Source organism: Rhinolophus sinicus, linkage group LG16 (genome assembly GCF_036562045.2).
Source record: "Rhinolophus sinicus isolate RSC01 linkage group LG16, ASM3656204v1, whole genome shotgun sequence".
Lineage (NCBI taxonomy): Eukaryota > Metazoa > Chordata > Mammalia > Chiroptera > Rhinolophidae > Rhinolophus > Rhinolophus sinicus.
In genome coordinates this window covers 26,184,838-26,212,576 of record NC_133765.1, presented here as the reverse complement: position 1 = coordinate 26,212,576, position 27,739 = coordinate 26,184,838, and the positions used below count along the sequence as shown (strand labels likewise).

The 27,739-nt window shown below is 40.5% G+C and overlaps 1 protein-coding gene across 1 annotated transcript in view; it reads right to left on the bottom strand.

The window, feature by feature from the left end:
• The window catches only part of SPPL3 (signal peptide peptidase like 3), a 107,582-nt gene extending 82,658 nt beyond the window's left edge, over positions 1-24,924 (bottom strand). The window contains exon 1 of the mRNA XM_019727866.2: positions 24,382-24,924. Coding sequence (XP_019583425.1) covers positions 24,382-24,404 — 23 coding nt within the window. The 5' untranslated portion in view covers positions 24,405-24,924. The remainder of the gene's footprint in view (positions 1-24,381) is intronic.
• Between the last annotated feature and the right edge of the window lie 2,815 nt (positions 24,925-27,739).

Here is a 27,739-nt window from a genome sequence, read left to right as displayed (position 1 = left end):
GTTCCCCAATATTCTCCAATAAACATTTTTTAAAAAGCGAAAAACTCATTGAATTATACACTTGAAGTAGGTGAATTTTACTGTAGGTAATTACACCTCAGAAAGTTGATTAAAACTTTAAAAATTAAATGGGAAATGAAAAATCTCAGTTAGAAATGAGAAAGGAATCATAAAGGCCAAAGTAAAAGAGATCAGAATTATTAGTGAATACCATTCATATTTACATGCTAATAAATTTAAAAACTTAAGTCCAATGGATAATATGCTATTAAATTATTAAATACCAAAATTGATACAAGAAAACAAAATTGATACAATAAACCAACCTGACAGAACAGACTGACCAAGATAATTACAAATTACCCAACCACCTTTTCTTTACTCCCTCAAGAGCACTAAAACTCAACAGCTTTACCCAGGAATTTAAATATGTCTAACAAAATTGTGGCATAGTGACCTCAAAGTGCTTTGGAGGAAGTATTATTCAGGTCTTAAAACTGACAAGATAAAAATTAAAAAGAAAACTACACGACAATCTTATGAATAACGATGTGAGACTCTTAAATAAAACTCAAGCAATTAAAGCAATACCTCAAGAGATTAATTAAAAACTAGGTTTTGTTCCAAGAATGTAAGGTTTTTAAAATAAGTAAAACTACTGATACCATACAAGCAAAAGATTCATGCAAAATGTCATGATAGCAACAGACTCTACATTTTATAAAATTCAGCCAATCTCTCTTTTTATAAAATGCAGCAAAGAACTTTTTCAAACTAATTAAAACATCTACATTATGGGGCGGGGGGCGTCATCCCGGTTGAGAACCACTGCTCCCTAGGTCCACAACTTCAGGCCTCAGGGTTTGGTGTAGATCAAGTTCCAAGGAAAATGAGCATCTCCAGGTTAACCAATTTTCACAAACACCCCAAAGAAAGAATCTACCACAAGAGCCAGCAGAAACAGCAGACTAGACATTTCAGATATGAATGTAGCATACAAGGTCTGACAATTAAGTTCGCGAACTCATCCTAGAAAAAGTACTACATACCTCATTGCTGAATATCATTACTGTCACCTTCCAAGTACTCCCCTTGGGAAGCTATGCACCGAAGCCAGTGCCTAGCTCACCCTTCAAAGCAATTTTGGAACTCTTTCTGGAATGGCCATCAGAGTTGCCGTCATATTACCGTTGATGTCCTGAATGTCAATTTCCTTTATCTTCGGGTAAAGAAAGAAGTCATTGGGGGCCAGATCAGGTGAGTAGGGAAGGTGTTCCAATACAGTGATTTGTTTACTGGCTACAAACTCCCTCACAGACAGTGCCCTGTGAGCTGGCGCAGTGTCGTGATGCAAGAGCTCCTTCGGGACTATTTTTGCACACGCCTTTCTCAAGCTAAGATTTTCAGATAACATTTTCCTGTTTCTCTGTCGATGTTTACTTGGTCTGCTATGCTTCTCACAGTCAGCCGATGATTTTGACACACAATCTGACAAATTTTCACACAATCTGACGAATGTTTGCAATGTTTTCGTCGGTTCTGCTCATTATTGGCCGCCCTGACCTCTCTTCATCAGTGACGCGTTCTCTCCCCTGAGAAAAATGTTTAATCCATTTGTACACTGCCGTTTTCTTCATGGCATTATCCCCATAAACTTGGACTAACACGTCCCTGATTTCACTTCCACTCTTCCCAAGTTTAACAAGAAATTTAATGTCTGTTCGTTGCTCTAATTCAAGCTCAGACATTCTCACGACAGCACACAAAACCACACAACAACAATAATGAACGCCACTCAGCAAGGCACTGCCACATGTCGACACGAACACAGCTGTGAGACACTGATATACCAAGGTTATGAAACCTTACCGAGCTGTTTGTACAGTGGTGCCCATGTAAGCAAATGGTGGCAAGTTCGTGAAGTTAATTGTCACACCTCATAGACTATAAACCATTTAGATGTCTAAGGAAATAAAAGGTTCTTGAAAATATGAACAAGAAAAAATATAAATAAAAATAAAACAATCTACATCAAGTTTGATAATTAAACACAAGTGGATTTCCATTTAAAAGAGCAAGGGAACCCTGTTTCAGCTATTTAAAATAGTGTATTACATATTCTTTACTCCAAAGTAGTTTTTCTTTTGAAGGGACAAATAAAACAAGAATTACAAAAATTACTCAAAGATATTTACAACTACATGATTCTATGCAAAATTTAAGCGAAGAATCACAATAGTCTACTATAGTTGTTGGATATTAAAGCAAATCTGCAAAAATCAATGGTATTTCTATACACCAGGAATAATCAGCTAGGAAAAAAAATGGGGAAACATCTCCATTAAAACTGCAACAAAAAGTATAAAACAACTGGTAATCAGTATAATTTATTTAAAAAAAAACAAAACTAAACTAAACTTTAATGGGGAAAAACTAGGTTGGTTGCAGAAAATACACCATGAAGGCAATTTTGTCCAAGTTAAAAAAAAAATAATGTTCTTTCAATTAATATACTAACCAAATACTTTATGGAACCTGAGAACTTGGAAAAGTTAATGGGAAAAAAAAAAGAAAGAACATTTCATAACAACATAAAGATATGATTACTAAAAGCAATGCCTAATCAAGCAATTGGGTTTCAAACTGATAAATGACTTTCTCTTGCAAATAAACGCAAGTAGGCTGCGGATTTCTTCACTTGCTGACCATCTCTGACACCAGTTTCTATTCAGTGTTTAAATGGTACATTCATAACAGATCAAATCTTTCATTTCCTAAACCATAGCTTATATTACCTGTGGTACAGCTGAAATGAACAATTCATGACCAAGATAGAATCCGTAACTCAAAGTTCCTATATAAAAAGTATTGCAGGTCAAATATTTTTTCTGAAATACTTCTAAATGGATGTCTTAAATTCTTCTGTTTTATACGTTTTATAGTTTTACCATATCATACACACTGAAGTAAAGCTGAAGCTTCATATTAACTTGTCCTGTGGACAAAGTAAATTGTAGTCACATGCAATTCACCTCTGGAAAAGCACCTGTCCTTTTGAATGATCTCACAATAGACTGGGGTATATAAGGGGACCAAAAAGGCTCCACGCCTGGTCTGTTAGGTAATTTCCAAAGGCTGCTTCTTTTCTTCCCCAAGTTAGGACTTAATTTCCTGTCTTTAGCATTTCTTGAGATTGGATACAAGAAAGAACACAACTGTTGTGTGGCACTTCCCAAAATAGTGGTAAGGGAGAACTGTTTCAGGTATTAAGATGCCAAACAAACTTTTTCCTTGGGCAAGTGAGTGTCTTTTAACATTTAAATAAAATTAAACAGGTTTCTTTTTTACGGCCGACTTCTCAGAGCTCATAATATACTAATTCAGACTATGAATTTCCAAGAGAAGGATTTTATATGCAGCCTTTTCAAGCTTACTTGATTAAAGGTTCCCTTTATTTTCAGAGAACCATTTAATGGCAAACAGCCTTGGCTTTAGAGTCAAAAATACCTGTGCTCAAATTCTAGCTCTGCTATTCATTAACAATATAATCTTGTGTGAGTAATCAGTTTTTCAACTGTAATATGGGGGAAATAATATTACCTATACTTCAGAGGACGGATTGAAGGATAAATTATATATACACACAGAGTTAACTACATTCCTGATAAACTTTCAACAAAACTGCAATTTGTCCTCCTGAAAGCAAAAGTTGATGATGCTTATTCCTATACTCCACCTCTTTTTTCCCTTCCTTTTATTTTTTTCCTTTCAGCTTTCATTCCTGGGATTAATATTCTTATTTGATTTTCTTTTAATTTAACTGTTAGTTAAGGCAGCCATACTTAAAAGGTCTCTCCTATATATTGGCTGACACCTTTCGACTAAATACTAGAGGACAGAATGAAAAGGAAATAAGTTAGTGGGTTGAGATACATTATCAAGTGAAATGAAAAAAGCAAGATATAGCATCACGGTGTATATAGTATGCTATCATTCTATTAAAAAGGGTCTACACAAAAGAATGAAGTTGAATGCTTACTACATACAAAAATGGACTCAGAGTACATCAAAGTCCTAAACATAAGAGCTAAAACTATAAAACTCTTAGAAGAAAACGGGGGGGATGGGAAGTGGGACAGAAAAAGGAAAAATAAATTGGACTTCATCAAAATTAAAACCTTATGTTTGGCGCTTCAGCTGCAGAAGCTATGGCTCTGCACGACCCCATGGCCACGGCCTCAACAAGGGCCACAAGGTGACCGAGGACGTGAGCAAGCCGAGGTATGGCCGCCACCACGGGGACCTCACCAAGTACACCAAGTTCATGTAGGACACGGTTCGAGAGGTGTGCGGCTTTGTCCCTTAGGAGCAGCGCACCATGGAGCTGCTCGAGGTCTCTAAGGAAGAGCGGGCCCTGCAGTTCATCAAGAAAAGGGTGGGGACACACACCCGTGCCAAGAGGAAGAGAGAAGCTGAGCAATGCCCTTGCAGCCACGAGGAAGGCAGCAGCCAAGAAGGATTGAACCCCACTGCCTGTGTGTGTGATAAGACCTTTTCAGGGAAAAAAAAAAAAAGAAAAAGAAAAACTTATGTGCACCACGGGATACTAGATCTACTAACAAAGTGAAAAGGCAACCCAAGGAATGGTAAAACGTATTTGCAAGTTATATAACTGATAATGAACTGATACCCAGAACATATAAAGAACTACAACTCAACAGTAAAACCAAAACAACCAGAGTAAAAAAATGGGCAAGGAACTTGAATAGACATTTCTCCAAGTACACAAATGACCAATAAGCACACAAAAAGCTACTCAGCATCACTAATCATTCGGAAAATGCAAATCAAAACCATAATGAGACACCACTTCATACCCATTAGGATGGCTATTATTAAAAAAAAAACAACCAAAAACGAAAACCAGAAAATAAGTGTTGGCGAAGATGTGGAGAAACTGGAACCCATGTGCACTGCTGGGGATGTAAAATGGTGCAGCTGCCATGGAAAATGGTATGACAGTTCCTCAAAAAAATTAAACATAGAATTACCATATGCTCCAGCAATCCCACTTCTGGGCATATATCCAGAAGATTTGAAAGCAGGGACTCAGACAGGTATTCGTACACCCCTGTTCGTAAGCCACATTATTCATAATAGCCAGAAGGTGGAAGCAACCCAAGTCCACTGACAGAAGAATGGATAAACACAGTATGTGATATATTCCATATAACGGAATATTATTTAGCCTTAAAAGGGAAGGAAATTCTAACACAGGCTGCAACATGGATGAACCCTGAGGACATTATACTAAGTGAAATAAGCCAGTCACAAAAGGATAAATATTATATGATTCCATTTATACGAGTTACTTAGAGTAGTCAAATTCATTGAGACAAAGTAGAATGGTGGTTGCAAGAGACTGGGGGAGGGTGTAATGGGGAATTAGTGTTTAATGGGTATAGAGTTTCAGTTCTGTAAGATGAAAAAGTTCTGGAGATGGATGATGGTGATGGTCATACAACACTGTGAATGTACTTAATGCCACTGAACTGTACACTTAAAAATGGTTAAATGGAAAATCTTGTTTTGTAATTCAACACAATAAAAAAAGAGGATTATATAGGATTATACATATATATATGCATAAACTTATACATATATAATCTTAATTTAGACTAAATTCTAAATTTAATCTAGATTCTGAATTTAAAAACTTGTATGTAAAAGGCAAAGTATTAACCCTAATCCTAAGGCATTCCTATTTAGAGGAAAACATAGAATACCTTGAGGACCTCAAGATAGAAAAGGATTTCTTATGACACAAAAGCACTCACCATAAAAGAGATGAACAGATTCAGCTGCAGGTAGAAACTCTAGAAAATTCTTAAACATGAGCACCAGGAATATGTACAGTAATGTTCACAAAACTCTCTGAAATAGTCCCAAGCTGGAAACCTAAATATCCATCCACAGAAGCATGGATAAATAAATTATAGTATATTCATACGATGGAACATTATATAGCTGCAGAAATGAGTGCAACGACTGGGACAAATCTTAGAAACGATAGTGACCGAAAGAAGCAAATTATAAAATACAATACATATCATCTTTATTAATACTCAACTTCATTAAAATAAAGCAAAACTAAACATGCTGTACAGTAAAACATAAAAATGGAGTAAACATAAAACTAGTTTTCTGAAAAGCAAGGGAGTAATGACAGTGGTTACGAGGAGGAGCGGGGATAGCTGATCAGATAGCAGAGGGTCACAATTCAACTGCCTTCAGGGGCTCGGTAAGTAACACACTAGTGATGCAGTGATTCATTGTACAGCAAACAGAAAATGGTGGGGACTGAGGCAAATTAGAAAATGTGAGCTGTGAGTAAAGGTACTCAAAGACTAAGACATTTTGACCAAATTAAGTCCCTGCGATCATCATATGATTGATTGGGACACACAGTCTATACAATGGCCCACGGAAATCTCCTTTCTCTTGAAGTTGTATTAATTACATTTGCTGGCATCTCACAAAGCAAACGCCAGCAGTCTCTAACAACACTTTGTGAGGTGTATAAATGTCTAATCACTATGTTGTTTTGTACACCTGAAACGAATTAAAAAATTTTTTTTAAATAAAAAAATAAAGTACTGGAAGGAAGGGACAGAAGGATGAAGGACAAAACAGGATCCTGTTTATTGTTTTAATTACTATAGTGAAGCCCCAAAGGTATAAAGTGATTCATTAATTATAGAGATCAAATCTACAACCTTATTCTGTCTAACGAAGTAAGCTATGTGGTCAAACAGTACAAGTAGGATTTAATAGTGATAAAAAACAGGCCAAAACAGACCCTGAACATCTAGAACAATTAGAATAAGGCCAAACAGCAATAGCAGTTCCAAAAGATTTCTTTCATTTGCTAAGAACTCTGATTCGTACATCCTAATGATGAGAGGGACTGTTTTTCCCTTCCTCCTGTTAAGTAATCTCTATTCTCGACTAAAAATGTAAGCTTATGGAAGGAGCTTGCCTCTCTGACCCTAGAAACACTCTCTTCTTCATTAAAAATAAGCAGTAACAACATAAAATTAAAGAACCAGAAATACAGGCTGATCAACCACTCATCTGCGTTTCCTAGATGTACAGGTCACACACACACACACACACACACCCCCACGAGCAGAAGCTCAGTCCTCCAGGACTGTGTTGTTCAGTATGGTAGCTGCTAGCCACCTGTAGCTACCGAGCTCCTGAAATGGGGCTAGTCTGAACTGAGACTTTGTACTAAAAAAATAATGTAAAATATCACATTAACAATTTATGTATTGATTACATGCAATCAATGATACAAATGTTTTTGATATACTGGGCTAAATAAACTAGTATTAAAATTAATTTTGGGCCGGCCCAGTGGCTCAGGTGGTTAGAGCTCCATGCTCCTAATGCCAAAGGCTGCTGGTTCGATTCCCACATGGGCCAGTGGGCTCTCAACCACAAGGTTGCCAGTTCAACTCCTCAAGTCCCGCAAGGGATGGTGGGCAGTGCCCCCTGCAACTAAAATTGAACACAGCACCTTGAGCTGAGCTGCCACTGAGCTCCCGGATGGCTCAGTTGGTTGGAGCGCGTCCTCTCAACCGCAAGGTTGCCGGTTCGACTCCCACAAGGGATGGTGGGCTGTGCCCCCTGCAACTAGAAACGTCAACTGGACCTGGAGCTGAGCTGCACCCTCCACAACTAAGATTGAAAGGACAACAACTTGAAGCTGAATGGCACCCTCCACAACTAAGATTGAAAGGCAACGACTTGACTTGGAAAAAAGGCCTGGAAGTACACACTGTTCCCCAATAAAGTCCTGTTCCCCTTTCCCAATAAAATCTTTAAAAAAAAATTTAATTTCACCTGTTTCTTTGTACTTTTTAATGTGGCTATCAGAAAACTTTAAATTACGTATGACTATGTATCTTATATTTCTATTGCACAGTGCTGCCCCAGAAAAGGTCATATTTTACAATTAATTCCTCTAGTGATTACCTTCTTGGCAAAGGAGAGATATGGAGGACTTCTTCCCCTGCTCCACCCCACAAAAAAAACGAAGCAAAAAAAAAAAAAAACAAAAAAAAAACCCAGAAAAACTCCCGTCATTAAACCAGCCCCAGTCATTAAATCTGGCAACCCAGATGCGGCAGGTTGCCAGAGTAATTTGGTCCATTCGCTAACACCAAGGGGAGGAACTAGTTTAACATTAATCATCTGATGCTAATTTCTTCCTAATGATTCTAGCATGTTAAAAAAAAAAAAATGAGTAGCCCGAAGAAAAGTTTGCAAGTCAAAAGACTGTATTTTTCCCCCAATGCTAGATTTTCAGGCAACTAAAACTGATGTTCTACACCGTTAAGAACAGACAGATCTAACATTTTAAACCACTGCTTTTTCCCTCTATTAACCCTTAAACATAAGCATTACACAAATAAAAAACACTTCACATACTAGGATGGCTTTAATAAAAAAGATGGACGACGACAAGTGTTGGTGAGGACGTGGAGAAATTAGAACCCTCATATATTGCTGCTGGAAATGTAAAATGGTGCAGCTGTTTTGGAAAAGTTTGGCAGTTCCTCAAAGTGTTAAGCACAGAGAAACCCTATGAGCCAGCAATTCCACTCCTAGGTATTCACCCAAGAGAAATGAAAACACACATCTGCACAAAAACTTGTACATATATGTTCACAGTAGCATTAGTCATAATAGCCAAAACATAAAACAACCCAAATATTCGCCAATGTTCGTTTAGTAAATGGAAAAAATAGAATGTGGTCTATCCATACAATGGAATATTATTCAGTAGTAAAAAGGAATGAGGTACTAATACATGTTACAACATGGATGAAACATAAAGACATCAAGCTAAGTGAAAGAAATCAAAAGACCACATATTGTTATTTCATTGATATGAAACAGGCAAATAAATCCAAAGAAACAAAAAGTACATCAGTGGCTGCCAGGAGCTGAGGAAAAGAGGGAAAAGGAGTAATTGCTAATGGGTACAGAATTTCTTTTGGGATGAAAAAAATGTTCTAAAATTGATTATGGTGATGGTTGCTCACCTCTGTGAATGTACTAAAAACCACACTGGACTGTATACTTTAAATGAGTGAACTGTATTCTCCATAAGGTCAGAAACAAAACAAGGATGCCCACCTTTTTTCACTTCAATTCAACACCGAACTGAAAGTTCTAGCCAATCAGGCAAGCAACAGAAATAAAAAACATCCAAATTATAAAGGAAGAAGTAAAACTAGCTCTACTCACAGACGACATGATTTTATATACATAATCCTAAAGAATACGCAAAACAACAACTATAACTAATGGACAAATTTGACAAAGTTGCAGTTGTACAAGACTGACATGCACAAATAATGTATATTTCTATCCATTGGAAATGAACGATCCAAAAAGGAAATTAAGAAAACAATTTAATTTTCAATAGCATCAAAAAGAGTAAAATACTCCAATCAACAAATGGGCAGAGGACCTGAAAAGACATTGCTCCAAACAGGACCTACAGAGGGCCAACAGACATAAGATGCTCAACATCACTAATCATCAGAGAAATGCAAATAAAAACGACAATGAGGTATCACCTCACACCTGTCAGAATGACCATCATCAATAAATCAACAAGTGTTGGCGAGGATGTGGAGAAAAGGGAACCCTTATACACTGCTGGTGGGATTGCAAATTGGAACAGCCACTACGGAAAATAGCATGGAGGGTCCTCAAAAAATTAAAAATAGAACTACCTTATGACCAAGCAATTCCACTCCTGGGTATTTATCCAAAGAAACCCAAAACACTAATTTGAAAAGACACATACTGCAGTGTCCTATGTTTACTGCAGCACTATTTACAATAGCTAGGAAATGGAAGCAACCAAAATGCTCATCAAAAGATGGCTGGATAGAGAAGATGTGGTACATATATACAATGGAAATTACTCTACTATAAAAAAGAATAAAATCCATTTGTGACAACATGGATGGACCTAGAGGGTATTATGCCAAGCGAAATAAGCCAGACTGAGAAAGACAAATACCATAGGATCTCACTTATATGTGAAATCTAAAGAACAAAATAAACAAACAAAACATAAACAGACTCATAGATAAACAAACTGATGGTTACTAGATGGGAGAGGGGTTGGGGGTTGGGTGAGAAAGGTGAAGGGATTAAGAAGTACAAATTGGTAGTTACAAAACAGTCACGGGGATGTAAAGTGCAGTAGGGGGAATATAGTCAATAATATTGTAAAAACTATGTATCCTGTCAGATGGGTACTAGACTTATGGGGGGGATCACTTCATAAATTATGTAAATGACTAACCACTATGCTGTACACCTGAAACTAACATAATATTGAATGTCAACTATAATTTAAAAAAATAGTCACAGGGATATAAAGTACAATATAGGGAATATAGTCAATAATATTGTAATAACTGTACAGATGGGTAATAGACTTATTGGGGTTATCACTTTGTGAGGTATATAAATGTCTAATCACTATGTTGTTTTGTACACCTGAAACTAAAAAATAATATTTTAAATAAAAAATACAGTACTGGAAGGGAAGGACAGAAGGATGGAAGAAAAAAAGGGAGACTGTCAACCTAGAATTCTATACCTAGCATAAATATCTTTCAAAAATGAAAAATAAAGATCTATTTTATTTTTTAAAACTTTTTAAAAAATTTATTTTAAGTGTGTTTTTCCAGGACCCATCAGCTCCAAGTAGTTGTTTCAATCTAGCTGTGGAGCACGCAGCTCTCAGTGGCCCGTGTGGGGATCGATCTGGCAACCTTCTTGTTAAGAGCACTGTGCTCTAACCAACTGAGCTAACCAGCCGCCCCCTACAGATCGCCCCCTACAGATCTATTTTAAACAAACAAACCAAAGGAGTATTTAGGAATAAATTTAACCAAGGAGGTACAAGACTTACACACTGAAAACTACAAAACACTGTTGAAAAAAGGAAACCTAAATAAATGAGAATACTGTTAAAATAAAAATACTCCCCAAAGTGATCTACGGATTCAGTGTAATCACTATCAAAATCCTAATGGTCTTTTCTTGAAGAAATGGAAATGCTGATCCTCAAATTTATATTGAATCGGAGGACCCTGAATAGCCAAATTAACCTTGAAAAAGAACAATACTGATGGCCTCACACTTCCCTATTTCAAAAAAGTGTGCGGTACTGGCACATGGATAGACAAACTATGTCACTGGAACAGAACTGAGAGTCCAGAAATAAACCCATATATTTATGGCAAATTGATTTTGACAAGGTGCCAAGACCATTTGATAGGGAAAGAATAGTCTCTTCAACAAGTGATGCTAGGACAACTAGATATCCACATGCAAATGAACAAAGCTGGACCTCTATCTGACATCGAAACAGAAATTAACTTAAAATGAATCAAAGACCTAAACACAAAAGCTAAAAATCATAAAACGTTTAGAAGAAAACATAGGGGCAATCTTCATGAGCTTGAATCATGTGATGATTTCTTAAACATGACACTAAAAGCACAATAAAACAAAACCAGATAAATTGGACTTCATCAAAATTAAAACCTTTTGTACATCAGAGGATACTACCAAGAAAGTAAAAACGATAACCTACAGAATAAGATAAAATATTTGCAAATCATGTAATCGGAAAAGAGTCTAGTATCCAGAATATATAAATAAATATTATAATTCAACAACAGACAACTGATTCAATTTTTTAAAATGGGCAAAAGGGAAGGCCAGTTGGATCAGCTGGTTAGAGCGTAGTGCTCATAACACCAACGTCACTGGTTCAATTCCCACATGAGCTGCATCCTCCACACCTAGATTGAAAAAAACAACAACGACTCAACTTGGAGCTGATGGGTCCTGGAAAAACACACTGTTCCCCAATATTCCACAATAAAAATGTTTTTTAAAATAACGGGCAAAGGGGAGCTGGCCCGGTGGCTTAGGTGGTTGGAGCGTCGTGCTCCTAACGCCGAGGTTGCCAGTTCGATTCCCACATGGGCCAGTGAGCTGTGCCTTCTACATCTAAGATTGTGAACAACAGCTCAGCCTCGAGCTGGGCTGCTGTGGGCAGCCGGAGGTCAGTGTGAGCTGCTGCAGGCTGCTGTGTGCCGTCGTGAGCGGCCGGCAGCTGGCTAGAGCTGCCGTGAGCTGAGCTGCCGTGAGCGGCTGACTGATGACCAGCGACCGACCACCTCAGTGGGGGGGGGAGGGGTGGAGCGCAAGACTCATCACACCCAGGGAGCTGTGTCCTACACAACTAGACTGAGAAACAATGGCTTTAACTGGAGTAGGGGGGAGGTGGAAGAAAAGGGGGAAAAAAATATGGGCAAAGGACTTAGAAATTTCTCCAAAAAAGACATATACAAGTACACTGGCCAACAAGCACATGATAAAAATGTTCAACATCACTAATCATTAGGGAAATTCAAATCAAAATCCAAACAAGATACCACTTCACACCCACTAGGATGAATCTAATGTAAAAGATAGAAAACAGTAAGTGCTAGCAAGGATGTGGAAAAATTGGAACCACTGTACATTATTGATGAGAATGTAAAATTGTGCGACCACTGTGGAAAACAGCTTGGGTGGTTCCTCAAAGTTAAAAACAGAATTACCATGTGACCCTGCAATTCCACACCTCCATACGTACCCAAAGTAACTGAAGACAGGTATCTAAATAAATACTTGCACACAGACGTTTAGAGCAGCATTATTCATAATAGCCAAAAGGTGGAAACAACCCAGAAGTCCATCCCCAGGTGAAGGGATAAAACAAAACAAGGTTGCTATGAAGTAAATGTGTTCTTCCAAAATTCAGATGTTGAAGCTCTAATCTCCAATGTAATGGTATTTGGAGGCAGGTTTAGATGAGGACATGAGAGTGGAGCCCCATGAGAGAAACAGTGCCCTAAGAAGGAGAGACCAGAGAGTGCCATGCGCCCACGCCCACACCTGCGCACTCACCCGCTCCCTCTCCTGCCCTCCCTCACTCCACCACTGCCAGCCACGTAAGCACACGCAAGAAAGCAGTTGCTGGCAAAATAGGAAGAGGGTCCTCACCAGACATAGAATCTGCTGGCATCTTGATCTTGGAATCCCCAGCCTCAAGATGGTGACAAATAAATATTTATCATTTAAGCTACCAAAAAAAAAAAAAAAAAAAGAAAAAGAGTGACTTGTATGGTATGTGAATCATATCTCAAAAAGGCTATTTAAAAAATATGAAACATTAGAATGAAAACCAGAACGCTATAGAAAGGGGCCTATATGAAATCTGACTATTTGAAACACTTCATTTTAGAATAGAATGAAAAAGTGCTACCATGCTTCCCCGAAAATAAGACCCAGCCGGACAATCAGCTCTAATGCGTCTTTTGGAGCAAAAATTAATATAAGACCCGGTCTTATTTTACTGTAAGATATGTTATATATCTAACATAACATATCTAACATAATATAATACCGGGTCTTATATTAATTTTTGCTCCAAAAGACGCATTAGAGCTGATTGTCTGGCTAGATCTTATTTGGGGGGAAACAGGGTAACTAGCCATATGAAAAGGACGAGGGAACTTCAACTGTGGTAGATTGCATTACTGGCCCATACTCCTCACCCCTTCCTGAATCTACTCCTTAGCCATGTGACTTTGCAGCTCCTCCCACTAGAAGGACAAGGTTTAATTTTGTGGTTATCTTTGGTTTTCACCACATGGCTTGCTTCGCCTGAAAGAATGAAACAGAAATGGCATTGTGCCAGTTCTGAATCTGAGCCCCAAGAAGTCTTGCAGGTTTCCACTTGCCCTCCTCCAGTGCCTCTGCCACTGCCATGAAAAGAGCTTACCCGGGTAGCTGATGTCCATTCAGCCTGGGCCCACCATCCAGCTGACTTACAGATCTGAAGAAAAGAGCAAACTTGCCCCAGCCAATCTGCAGATCTGTGCAAATATTTGATTACTATTTTAAGCCACTCAATTTTGGGGTAATTTGTTATTCAGTATTATTGTGATAATAGCTATCCCATACAGCAACCAATTCTCCAACGCTGTATTTTCTGAAGAGATTCCATAAATTAAACAGTGATTATCAAGGTAACATTTGAATAATAATAGTTTAATTTGCTTAGCATAAGAGAATGTTCTATATACCCCAAATAATATTTGATACTTGCCCCCGTTAAGCTCTTAAACTGAGGGTTGACAGCGATTTAAGATATCACACACTCTTTCATCTTAATAATTTTACTTTTCTTAGGGTTATACAACTAACATTATTTTAATAAATTATGTGCCAAACCACTGAGGATAAAGACATGAACAAAATATAATCCATATCCTCAAGGATGGGGAAGGAGATGAACAAGGAAGCAAACAACTGAAAGAGGCAAATGCAGCATAACAGGGAACACAAAGAAGGGTCATCCAAGAACAAAGATGGGAATGAAGATATACAGCTATAGCTATAGAGGCACAGAGATAGAGATCTATATTCAGCAGGACTGACTCACTTGTTTGATGACAATCAAGAATGTCTCCAAGGGCTCCACCCCCTACAACTAAGATTGAACACGGCACCTTGAGCTGAGCTGCCGCTGAGCTCCCGGATGGCTCAGTTGGTTGGAGCACGTCCTCTCAATCACAAGGTTGTCGGTTCGACTCCCGCAAGGGATGGTGGGCTGTGCCCCCTGCAACTAGCAACTGGACATGGAGCTGAGCTGCGCCCTCCACAACTAAGATTGAAAGGACAACAACTTGACTTGGAAAAAAGTCCTTAAAAGTCCTGGAAGTGTATAGGCTATGGAACAGGCTAAGAACTGCCCAATCACCAAATGTTGACTCATTATCAACTTGGTAAGTCTAAACTGAAGCACAATCCTGGATTCCCAGATCTGTGCTGGGCCATGGTTACCTCTACTGTATGAGGATTCTGGATTAGTTTCCTATCCTATAGTAGCTGGCTCTACTTTTCATTTGGTCTTACTACTTGAAGCTTAGTGATGCTCGAGTATTTAACCTTCACTTTTGCTTCTACTTTCCAATCACATCTGCTATTCACAGTTCTTTCCTACTTCTACTTGTTGTTCTTTTTTCTAAGTTGGTTAATGACCCTTATTTGTGGCTTTTAGAGCCTTTGCTATCCATGAATACCAGTCTATAACCCATCCTTAGGCCTGTAGGTTTTTTTTCACCATTGTATGTACAGCATGCAAAGGTTCAAAAACAGAAACAAACTCTTAATCCCCCAATCTTCTGGTTTATGCTTATTCTAGATAACTAGTTATTTAATTCTAATCTAAGACTGAGGCACTGCTGGATCTGTGAAATTTTAGATATGCACACACCAGGCCAAGAAAATTTTTAAGTTGCCCTTTCTGAATAATAATTACTAAAAAAGAGACAAGAAATAAGTTAAAAGAGAAACAGTCTTTTAGAAATAGGAAAAATATGAAAGCAAAATAAGTTTTTTTAAGGTGTTTCGCTTTTTAAACAAAAGTTTACGAGTACATACAAAGAATATGAATTTCTGAAATAGTAGCAAAGGAGAAAACGTTAGAATTGCTCAGAAGCTAGTTTCCAAGTAGCTTATAGTTCCTCATGCCTCAAAAGAAGTTTCCCACAAAATATTTTCATTTGAGCATGTTACTGAAATTTTTTCCCTAAAACTGTTTTGCTAATTGTGAAAAAAAAAAAAAAAAAAAAGAGCTTCTCCACTTTAAAAAAAACAGTATGTCACACATTTAACAAGTGCCTGTTTGAGCTGAAGACTACTCTGAAGAGCCTAGTCTGTGGTAAATGTCTCCCTTACATGTCCAGTCCCAGGCTGAGCCGCTTTCCTTTTCTAAAGCCTGTATAAATATTAGGAAGTTAGGCAAATTCGGCCACAACACTTGACCCAACTTAATGGTAACAATTTTACTTCGTATTCTCTTCAAAGAGCAAAGAGATTTTAATATTAGGTAAGTATTCTCTCCTCTCTTCTATGTGCCCCGGCATATTTTTAGGGAGATATTCTACTCTAAAACCCAGCACAGGGCAAATTTCACCTCTAAAATATTCACTCCTTAAAAAAAAAAATCTGAGCACCTACTATGTGTAAGTCCTTGCACCATGAAATTAATGACTTTGATCCTATCCTTACAGAGTTTACGATCAAGGTGGGAAGACAGCCACATAAATGCATTCAATACCAGGTCACAAAATCCTAAGTGCTGCCATATGACAGGATCAGATAAAGAACTACGAGCATCAGAAGAATATTTCTCCTGGGCTAATCAGAATGCTCCGTTACAGAAGGTCAGAATTTCAGCTAAACCTTGAAAGATGGGTAGGACTTAACGTATTTAGAGACTTCGGAGAAAGGCTAACCAGGTATATGAGTTGAATTAAAAAGGGAAACAGTGAGTAATCAAGTTTGACTGAAATAACAAGTATTTTAAAGAAAATATAGGGAAGTAGGGTTATAAGGCCAGATTGTTTTAAAAGTCAGACTGAAGAGGTTGGATTTTATACTGTAGGCAATTACAGAAATCATAGAACATCCAAATGAAATACAATCTGAACTAGTGGCAACTAGTGGTAAAGGCCAACAGACACAAAGACTAAATGAACACACCAAGCATTCATTCCCCATTAAGGTCTCTTCACAACTCCTGACAAATCCATGATTAAAAAAAAAAAAAAGTCAAAATCCCTAAACTTAAACTACAGTTAAAAAAAAAAAATCTCTTTTCAAGATCAGTTTCTCCTTCTCCCTGGCTTCAAATAAGGGAGGGGAAAAAAACCCAAAGAAAACAAAAGACCCTTATGACCCCGCTATCTGTATCAACCACCCTCTTTCCTTAGTCTTTCACATCTTACCTCTCAAGCAAACGGCCAGTACCCAAAGGATGCCTTTATTTCCTCGTTACCCATCTCTAATTTGGCTGTCACCCTCACCACTCTGATCTTTATTAGTGCACTTTCAATAATGACTTCCTTTGCAAATTCAATAGCTTGTTTCTTCTGCTCTTTGAACCCTGTAGCTTTTTACACTCCTGCCCCTAAAAATTCTCTGTGCCTTTTCTTTCATGGCCATTGCACTTTCCTGATTACCCTTTCTTTGATGGAGCTTCCTTTGACTCTTCCTCCTAAGCAAATTTGTCAACTGTGAGCTTCCCAAGCCTCAACTTCTGGTCTCTCTACACTCTCCCTCCTCTTGGTTAACTAACTTTAGTCTTTTAACTACCTCTAGCTAACCTAGATGTGGCCCCCGGTGGCATTTCTGCCATAAGACTAGACTGACTCCCTATAAAAAAGTAATGTGAAAATATTTTTAAGTTGTTAGACCTTAGTATTTTTAAGGTACTTTGGCATAACCAATGGCATAGATAAGAGAATCTGTTCTCTAAAGTTAACTTTTACTTCTAACAAGAGTCTTTTGCAAGCATTTTTAAGAAATTAATGTAAATGTCTAGAAGTTTATAAAGTCAGAGCATATAGTCAAAGGTTTAAAAAAGTTAAGGCTATCAGGCAAGTCCTGAAGATTCAGTCAAATCTGGAAGGTCAAACTAGACAACTCTGAGCAAAACTTAAGAGAAGGAAATAACAAATCAGGCAAGCACTATACTTAGGTCAAAAAGTCTGTATCACCAGGTGGAAGAAACAATTAACAACTTTGACACATGTCCTAGTTAGGTCAAAAGTGAAGCCCAAGCCTGAAGCCCTCAGATGAAGGGGAAGTGGGTGTGCCTGGAAGACTTGGTGTAGAGTAAAAAAACAGATAAACTGGTAACAGCCCCTCCTTAGGCCTCTTAGGGTAGAAAAATTTCCTGTGAGTTCCAAAGAAAACCAGGAAAAAACTAGGGTTATCCACACCACTGCTTTTCCCTCATTTGAGATTTTGAGGGAAACTGCCTTCAAAAGATCAAAATAAAACTATCTTAGAAAAAAATTTAGCCTTTATTCAATTCACAATTTTTCTTTGTTTTACGGAATATACTGATGAATGAAACTTGTGACTAATAGGAGACACATTTCACAGGCAACAATATGGCAACTCGATGACAATTTCTATTTCTTTTTACATGGCATTATTTGGGCATGTCAATAGAATTCTCACTAGAATGGACATGTCAAAGCTTAAATGTTGGTTAAATTGTAAAACAAGAAAAATCATTAACTCTATCTAGAACCTATCTGGATGTAGAGAACCAATAACTCGCCTGTAGGAAGCATTTTCCATACGCTATCCACTGAATTCTAACAGCCGTGTGGAGTAGGACAGGCCTAACCATTGTACAAAATACAACACTGGGACTAAGAGTAGGTCACAGTTAATCAGAGATGACAATCACCTAAAGCTAAAGACTTCCCGATTCAAATAAACCAGAACAGAATTAGATTCTCATATCATAGGACTTCAAATAAAAATTTAATGAGTGGCAGGGACAGAATTGAACACTTAAGAGTGATCACTCATAGTCCATTGAATTCACAAACATGTGAAAAACAACTGGGGCATACCTCTACTTCAGTGAACTTTTTTTTTTATTCTTTAGTAGTTCTTCACTATTAATACTAGAACTCCAAAATAGAGATTATCAGGTTTTCCTACCAGGTTAAGGTGAACCCCACAAACCAAGAAATGCGATTTTCTGCTAGGTCTCTATTAGGAGAATGCTTTGGTCTAATACCTTAAAAACATTTTCAAACCTAACTTTTTCACAACAACTCAATCTAGTCTTATCATAGCAAACGAATGGGTCTGTTTTATTTTAAGCCATAGCCCTAGTGAGAGCTGTTAACAAAATCTGAGAGGTAACAATACATTGCAGGGACCATAGGAACCAACTGTAGGTTTTTCCTGTAATACTGAATTTGGTCATCTGCAGCCCCTCTAGATACCTAAGAGGTTCAAATTCCAAAAGAGGAGCACTTTGTGTCTAACTCTTCAAGTGAAGATTAGAAAATAAGTTACAGTAACTCAAAGTTGCAAATGTTTCTTGATTTATACACACAACAAATAAAACCAGTATTTTCCTTTAATTCCTAAGAGGGACCATTCAACTCCAGAAAATACTGATTTTTAAAAATCAAATTATCCTTATGGCTCTACTGCCAGGGACAGCAATCACATCAAGTTTCAGACGCCAAATATAGCCAACTAAACAGCCCTTGGTCAGGGAACTCCTGTTAGGGCAGCTCCTGATTTTTCATGGGATGGTTTGACGATTAAGAAGGATGAAAACTAAGTAAGTTATTAATGTTGAAATAAAATACAATTAAAAAGAAGTACATAACACCTTACAACTCAGTAGCATTTGTTATCTCTAAAATAAATGATCACATAGAAATCTATTTTGAGGAATGCATGAACATCAGGCATTTTCATTCATAGTACTACTTGATAAATTACAGGCTGATATGGTTACAAACACTCCAGTTTTTTCCCCCCAAAAGATTTTATAAGCAGCATTGAGGAAAATGAGTTCAATACAAATTCATAGTCTTAGCTTTGGCTAATTTTAGTTTGACTCTCGCATTGCCAAAATATTATCATAGCACTTGAACTATAGGCAAAACATGTTTTAAAAATAATGAGAAAATCTAAAGTCTATGATGCTACCAAAGTTTTTTATATCAGATGCAATGATCACAAGATACAATCAGATATGATCACAACAGATACAGTACAATGATATACAACAATAATCTGAAAGTAAAAGTGAGTTCCATTAGTTCTGGAGATCTGTATTATTTTTATTCTCGGGTTTAGCACTATTTGCAAATACCTGACAGGATAATGTCTATTATCACAACAATATATCACCTTCATATAATGCAGTCCTTAGATTAGCTCTTAAAATAAGTAGCCCAGGGGAAAGGAAGCATTCTCATTCGTTTATTTAGTAAATATTTACCAACCACCTATTATACATCAGGCACTGGAAAGAGAACTGAAATAGAATCTTATTCTTGTGTAACGTTTAGTTTGTTTACTGTCATCCCCGCAGAGACACACAAGATCAGACCATGAAGAGCCATATTAAGGAATTTGGATTTTATTCTAAGTGTGGCCAAAGGCCACTGAAGAGTTTTAAGCAGACTGACATGATCTTCAACTTAGGTTGTGAGAAAGCCACTCAGAAGAATAGGCGCTGTGTGGAGGATGGAGGGAAGGAAGCCACTGAAGAGGCTAATAGGGAACTCAAGGAAAAGAATGGTTGGCTTCGAGGAGTGACTGTGGAAATGGAAGTAGATTCAACGTCAGAGTCTTGGCGTCAAAGTCTTGACTTTGAACTCTTTTACTGTTTACATCCTTAGACAAGTTAAACTCTTTGAGCCTCAGTTTCCTTCATTAGCAATGCTTGTAAAGCCCTAGCACAGAGAAAACACACAATAAATTATTATAATACTACTTTAGTAACAAAATTCATTTGCATGAGGTTCGTTCCCAAGGACTGACTGCCTTTTCCCCTCAACCAGCACTAACCCTAACAGTAATTTTCAGCAAGGCTCAAGGGCAGTTATATACAAGCTCGGCACGGACTCCATCAGGAGACAAGCTCCTGTTTCTCACGAAACTCACCCTAAAATAACTGCTCATAAGTACACATTGAGGAAGGTGTTTTTCTCAAATTAGTAAAAGTATAGTTTGCACCTCCAATTTGCGTTTTCACATGTCTTCTTTCACTTCCTCAGTATTTAAGAGTAAAAAGAATATAAGCAGAATCTTGTGGATAAATCAGGATAAAGACTGTGGTGTTACTACCAATTATTTTGATTTTTTCTGTCAATAGCTTTTATTTAAAACTTTATTAAGGGATGGCATTCCTCATTCTGACAGCACTGAGACACTAGCAAACTAAGTTACCAAAAGCTCTGTCTTGTGAGTATATGGATTACAAACACTCATCTATCTGTAGCTTTCCTTACGCTTGATATTCCTTCCACAAAGAACGAACCACCGTGAAATCTACTATCATATTCAACCACTAAGTATGAACTAAGCAGGAGCTGTGGGCAAGACAATGCGCTAGGCACTAGGGGAGGACAAAGATTAGTGCAATAGCACCCTTACCCTCACTGAGTTTACAATCTAGAAAGGAAACTAGGTATTCAGACATGAAAAGGAAGGCGTGATGCCACAGTATTAAAGAGATCACTTTCTGTTGGGGTGGTCAGAAAAATGCTACACAGCCCGGAGGAATTGGAGCCATACCCTTTGGTAACAGGATTTTGATAGAATTTGCAAGGAAGAAAGCAAGCACAAGAAATCAGAGAATAACATGAATTTATGGGTAGGGGATTTTTTTTAATGAAAAATTTAAGCACGTAAAAGTATACAGAATACAATAAACCATATACTCACCACTGAACTTCAACAATTATCAACTCATAGCCAATCTTGTTTTATAATTTACATGTCTTAGTATACAAAAAAATCCTAAAGGAACTTACTTTCATATGCTTCTACACTCTTCACTAACTCCATCCTCAGACAAACCTTTATTGCCACACTCCTCTCCAAAGGTTGATTTTCCTAAAGGCCACATACAAATAAAGTGCGAGTCTATTTAAACAAAACAATCAACTCTTGATTTTTTGCACAAACCCAGGGAACAGTGACAAAGATATTGCAAAATGATAGATAATCCAAAACTCATTTTACATACAATTTTTGAAACATCTTTCCCATATTTGTATTTCAGTGAGAATGAATAAAATGATGGGAGAATTCATGTCAAACAAACTAAAGCATCACAGGTAAAGTTCTTGGACAAATCACTTGCCCCCTTGAGCCTAAGTTTCCTCCTCTATAAAACAGAGAAAGATCACCTACCTCAGAGACTTTTAAGAATTAATGAATATACAGTAAATCCTTACTTAACATCATCCACAGGTCCCGCAACTTTAAGCAAAGCAATGTATAAATAACGAAACCAATGTTACCACAGGCTAATTAATATAAACAAGAGTTAAGTTCCCATGGCATCTCATCATTATAACAAAACAACACTGAGCCAAAGGATGTTATTCTAAGACCTGCTGTATATTAAATGACACATGGTGGTTCTTTATGCTTTTACCCAGTTGACTCAGAAAGAACTGCAAAGCGGCCTGGTTTCCTCATCCTCTCCCCTCATCTAGAACCCTCTCTCAAGATGATGTAAGAATTTTCTCCATCTCAATACATGCTAAAGGTGAAAGGCTAAGCATTCTGATTTCAAGGAGCTTTGCCTGGGAAGCACATAAAGGAAGCTGAGACTAAAGAAAGTATTTTAGTAGGATAATTCTTGTAAACTGTCAAACTTCACAAAATAATCCCTCCTTAACTAGTAGAGCCATCCAACATCACGTAGAGGTAGTGTGTGGTCAACCTACCTAGTAAAACACTCTCTTTTTTCCCATTTCTTGGCCTCTATGTTTGCTCTTTCAATCATTCACAGCCTCTACACAGCACAATGAAAACCAGAAAGCAGCCGTCAGGACTCTCAGCTGTTCCAGAGTGTTAAGAAGCTCAGGATGAGTTAGTTACAAGACATGACAGGAGTATCTTTACCTTCATTTCTTACTCTGTCCATAAGAAAGCTTGAATTATAATTTTTATTCCATATCACCTGCTATTGAGAGGCGGGTCACTGTTGCTCAAAACTATCAAATTAGTTTACATGTTCATTTAAAAATACACATGCAGTCACAACTATTCACTGAGATCTTAATTCTTCCTTTATCAGTTCTTTCTATCTGTTATCTTCTTCTTGAAGTGGTATATACACCACTAAGTTCCCTTTTTAATTATTACCTTCAATCACCAATCCTCTTTCCCTGTGTGAAGAAACAACTTATAACCCCAACCACCACAAATTATCCACTCAATTAAAGCCTTCTACCCCAAACCATTCTTTATTTTCAGGTATGACCCATTTCTTTGCTGTTTCCCTAAGATAATTATAATATAGTGAAATACAGCACTTTACAGTTTGTCATGTGCTTTGTAGTTATTCATTTAATCCTTACAGCCTATGAAAAAGGTCATTTCCCTATTTTATACGTAATGAAAAATAGAGAACTTACTATCTTGTCTAATTATAAAGCAGGTTAGTGGCAAACTGGACCTGTAAACCAAGTCTTCCAAATCCAAACACCAGACTCTTCTCACTCAATTATACTCTTCTCTAAGGAAAAGCCTACAGTTCCATCCCAAATCACATTTGCTTCAAAGAGTAAACCACCTTCCAACAATCTCTCTCGATTGCAACCAGATCTCCCATGCCCACACCTACAATCATCCCATTTCTTGCTTCTCACCTTCCAGCGATGACTTTCTCCCCATTATTGAATTTCCACCCTTCATCATTCCTCAACCCCTCCTGCAAATATTCCACCTCTGCATGCCAAAGGGAGGCCTCTCCATTCCCAGGACAGATATTATACAATCTCAGTCCATAAATTACAAAGTAGGCTTCTCAGTCCTTAACAAGCTATTTAATAACTTTAAAAGTCCCATAAAAATGGACGTAACATGCAGATCCTCCATTTCCATACCTGACCCAGGACGCCACGCCACTTCAAATTCTGAAGAACAGAGTACCAACCCTTACAAAGATCCTGCCCATGCCCCACTGTCACCAATGGCTTCCTTTCCAGAAGTTGGTCATCCAAACTGGCTCCCCTTCGGACCTCTTCACCACGGACTCCCCTCCATTGATTCCCAAGACGCTCTCCTTCCGCGGTTTTCCTTCTCTCACACCTGGGCCTCTGCCCACCTCACCAACTCTTCCTTCACTCCCCATCCCAATGCCAAGCAGCAGCCCCAGTTGTAAGCTCCTCGCTCACAACTTCCAAGTTCGGCCTCTTATCACCTGTCCTCACCAGCTTCCTCTCAGCCCAGGGGCCCACCTTTGCCCTGGCCTGCCTCTCTCCACCCTTTCCATTCCTCCTGCCCAGAAGCCACCCCTCTAAGTCAGTTCCGGGGTCCCCGTGGGATTCAACTTCCCATCCGTGGGCTTCCGACCCTCCGGGGTCACGATCCCCTTCACCATCACCTGCTCCGCCCAGATGACATCCGCTGGGGCCGCCGCCTCCTACTCTCATCCTCCTCCGTTGCCGGGTCCCCGGCCGCTCACCTCCTTCCCCGAGCCCCAGCCGCCCCCTCTGGTGGGGACCAGGGGGGCGTGCACCCCCAACCCGCGGCCCTCCAACACGCACCTGTTCCTCCTCCTCTTCCCCTCCGGCCGGCTGCGCGGGCGCCTCGACCCCCACCCCACCCACGCCGCGCCCGGGCCTCCCGAAGCCCCGCACTCACCACGAGTAGGTCTGCTCCGCCATGGCGATGACTCTCAAGGATTCCGCTGCAGGATGCAGCCGGGCCCGGCGGCGGCGGAGGAACGAATGGGCGGCGGGCTCGCACGGGCCGGGAGTGGAAGGCGCGGCCGCGGCCCGGGCGCTCGTTCCCTCGCTCGCACGACGGGCGGGCCGGGAAGGCGACTGGCAGGGAGAGGCCGAGCCCCGAGGCGGCCCCGCTCCCTGGGCCCCGGGGCGGGGCGGGTTCCGCTCTCGGCCTCCCTCACCGGCGGCGGCGGCGGCGGCTCCGCTGCGGCTCTAAACCCAACATGGCGGCGGCGCTGAGAACAAGGGGGCCCCGGGGCGGGTGAACTGCAAGTGGGCCCCGCGCTCACTGCGCGCTGGGCCGCGGGAGCGCCGAGCTTGGGCGGCGGCGGCGGCGGCCAGGGGACATGGCCAGCGGGCGGAGGCGGCGGCGACGGCGGCGGCTGAGGGGGGCGCTACGCGGTGAGGCGAGGCCGCTCGGTTCACACCAGCCGAGGGGAGGAGAAGAGGGGGCGGGGGCGAGCCTTGGCCCTGCGCGGGTCACGTGCCCAAAACACGTTCACGTGACGCGCGCGCCCCGCCCCTCGCGCTGGCCCATGCGCGGAGACGTTGGTTCGTCGGTTCGAGGCGACTGTTGCTCGCACCCCTCCAGGCTGTTGGGCCGCCTCCCGCCGCCTGGTACTGCCCCCTCTCCACGCGGAGCCGTCTCCTCCGGCCCCCTCCCTTCCCCTTTAGGAGGGGCTGCTGCAGCCAGCCAATCGGGACACCCGATACGCATCCGTTGGCTGCCACTCAGCTGTCAGCCGTCAATCAAATGACTGCTGGCCACCGATCTCCAGCTGTCAGTTAACCTGTCAGTCCGCAGGCTGAGCGCAGCAACCCTTCGTTCGTATGTTCCTTGGTTCCATTCATTCGTTTAGCAAATATTCTAGGCAACCAACCTTTATTGTGCCCAGGCTCTGTGCCAAGTCCGGGGGGAGTGGACGGGCCCAGTCGAATACCCCATACTTGCCTTCATTTAATAAATCAACAGATATTTACTGGGTGCCAACTATTTATCAACTCATTCTGCTGTGTCTCTGCCCTCCAAGAGCTTACATTCCAGAGGAAAAGACATAGTCTAAGCTGACAAATAGATGAAGATAGTTTCAGACACTGCTAAGTTTTATGAAGATGATAGGTAACACAAGATAATGAGACAGCGTGTGTAGGGGTGGGGGTTACTTTTGATCAGATGGTCCAGGAAGGTCTCGCTGAGGAGGTGACATTTAAGCCAATACCTGAAGGATGAAAAGGAGCTGGCCATGCAAGAGCAAAAGTGTCGGAACAACCCATCTTGGGTACTGGAGGCAGGCACAGAAGTAAACATAACAGAGATAGACCAGAGACCAACAGAGTGAATCTGGGGCTTAAGGGGAGAGAGGAAGGAGGGACGAATTGCACCCCAGGGCATTGGGGAATGCTTCTCCAAGAATGAGGCCAGGACGAGGCCACCTGAAACAGTGAGAGGTTTGCCACCAGCAGAAAAGTCATTCTAGAAAGAGAATGGCATAAGGCAAGGCCCGAAGATGTGAAGGTTCAGAGTAAGCTTGGACCCAGGAGAGGGATGGACGATTGGCGCAGGGCAGTTTGAGAGAAGAGACTGAAAAGGTACATCGAGGCCAGACTTTGAAGCACCTAACCAGTTACTATGTTCATGAATGAAAATGACCAGTGCAGCTCCATGTTTTAGAAGCATGCTTGGGCAACAGACACACTAGCCCCCCTGGACCCTCAGTCTCCAAAGGGAACGATGCCTGCACACCTGAAACCAGCACTCAAGTGCCCCTGCGGCTTGCCCAATTTGAGGCCAGGATCTAGCTCTGCTCCAGTTTCCCAGGGCCTGCCCAGGCTTACAGGGAACACCACACCCTGAATCTATCTCCAAATGGATCAGCTGGCCATTGCCCATACATCTGCCACTTGCCTGTTCCCCTAGGGGAACCCTTTAATGAGAAAGCCAAGTACACTTTTCCTTCAGAAGCAATCTCTCCTTCCTCCTTCCCCCACTGCCTAGGTGCCAGAACCAGTCAGGGTCAATGTGTTTCCTGAAGCTCCACCAGAACACCCTGGAAAGAGCCAGCTGATAAGATCAAGGTCTCATAGACAGGGAGGGCCCCAAGAAATTAACAAAGCACCAGAGACCCTCTGCTGACCATTCACAGAACGGGATCAACATGCAAATATATGCCATAAATGGCAGTGGATGTGAGGACTAGGAGTCTAAATACTTGACATTAACTTAACTCTTACAACTTTGCCAGGTGCTTTTACAGAATTCCAGCTATATATACCTTTGAACGTGACACGCTGTCATTCTGAGTCTTGAAGGGGCATGAGTGGAACTTCAGACCCCATGGGAAAGACCAGGAATCATTGGCACAAGTGGCTTTGGGAGGTGTAGAAGCTCCTTCTCTGGAGAGCTAAAAACAAAACAGACCAGATAGGTCACTAATGAGACAAAAAGGCACACTTACCCCCGGGCTTTATTTCCCAGTGAGTCATAGAAAACAAAGCCAAGTGATAAGTTGGTTTTGGGTGGGATGGGACAGGAGGTGCTGAGGAAAGAAAGTCAAGGCCTTCCCTGGAGCAAAGGAACCACTGTTCACATTGAGAAAAATCTGCTGGAACAAATGAGGAAGAAAGGGTCTGGGTGAAGGTATGAGGCCAGAAATGAGAAGAAAGCTTTTCTTCTCTCCATCTAAACCAGAGGCCCTCCAAGTGTCTCTTGGGAAAACATGTGAATGCAGACCATATAAGAAGCCATACAGCATTCAACAGGCTGGGAGAGTGTCCAGGCCACGGAAATCCTATGTACATGATCCCAGGAAGACAGTGTGTGAGCCCAGACACTGGTGGCTTAAGCATCAGGCTAAGGTGACCCAAATGTCCTGCTCAGGTTCTGCTCGGGATGTCTGCAGGCTTTTGAAGTCCCCCCAGAAGACCAGGCGGAAACAAATCAGAAGCCTGTGGGTTGGCTGGAGGCTGCTCAGCCTGGGGCACTTGGGGAGTGACTTTCAGAGAGATCTGCCAGCAGCACTCGGCTCCCAGCTGGAGCAGTCCCAGGTGTATCTATGGCACCTCTGGGCCTCAGCCGTGGAGTCAGGTGTGCTTGGCAGGAGACAAAAGCATTGGCTCCCCCCTCCGCCCCCATCCCACCCTCTCAGGTGAGAGGGCCACAGCTTGTGCAATGTTTATTGAAAGAGGCAATGGACGTTCCTCTAACAGTCACCACGGTAATTATAGGATTGCTCCTTCTACCAAGCGTGTTCAAGAAACTTGGTGCGTCTCCCCAG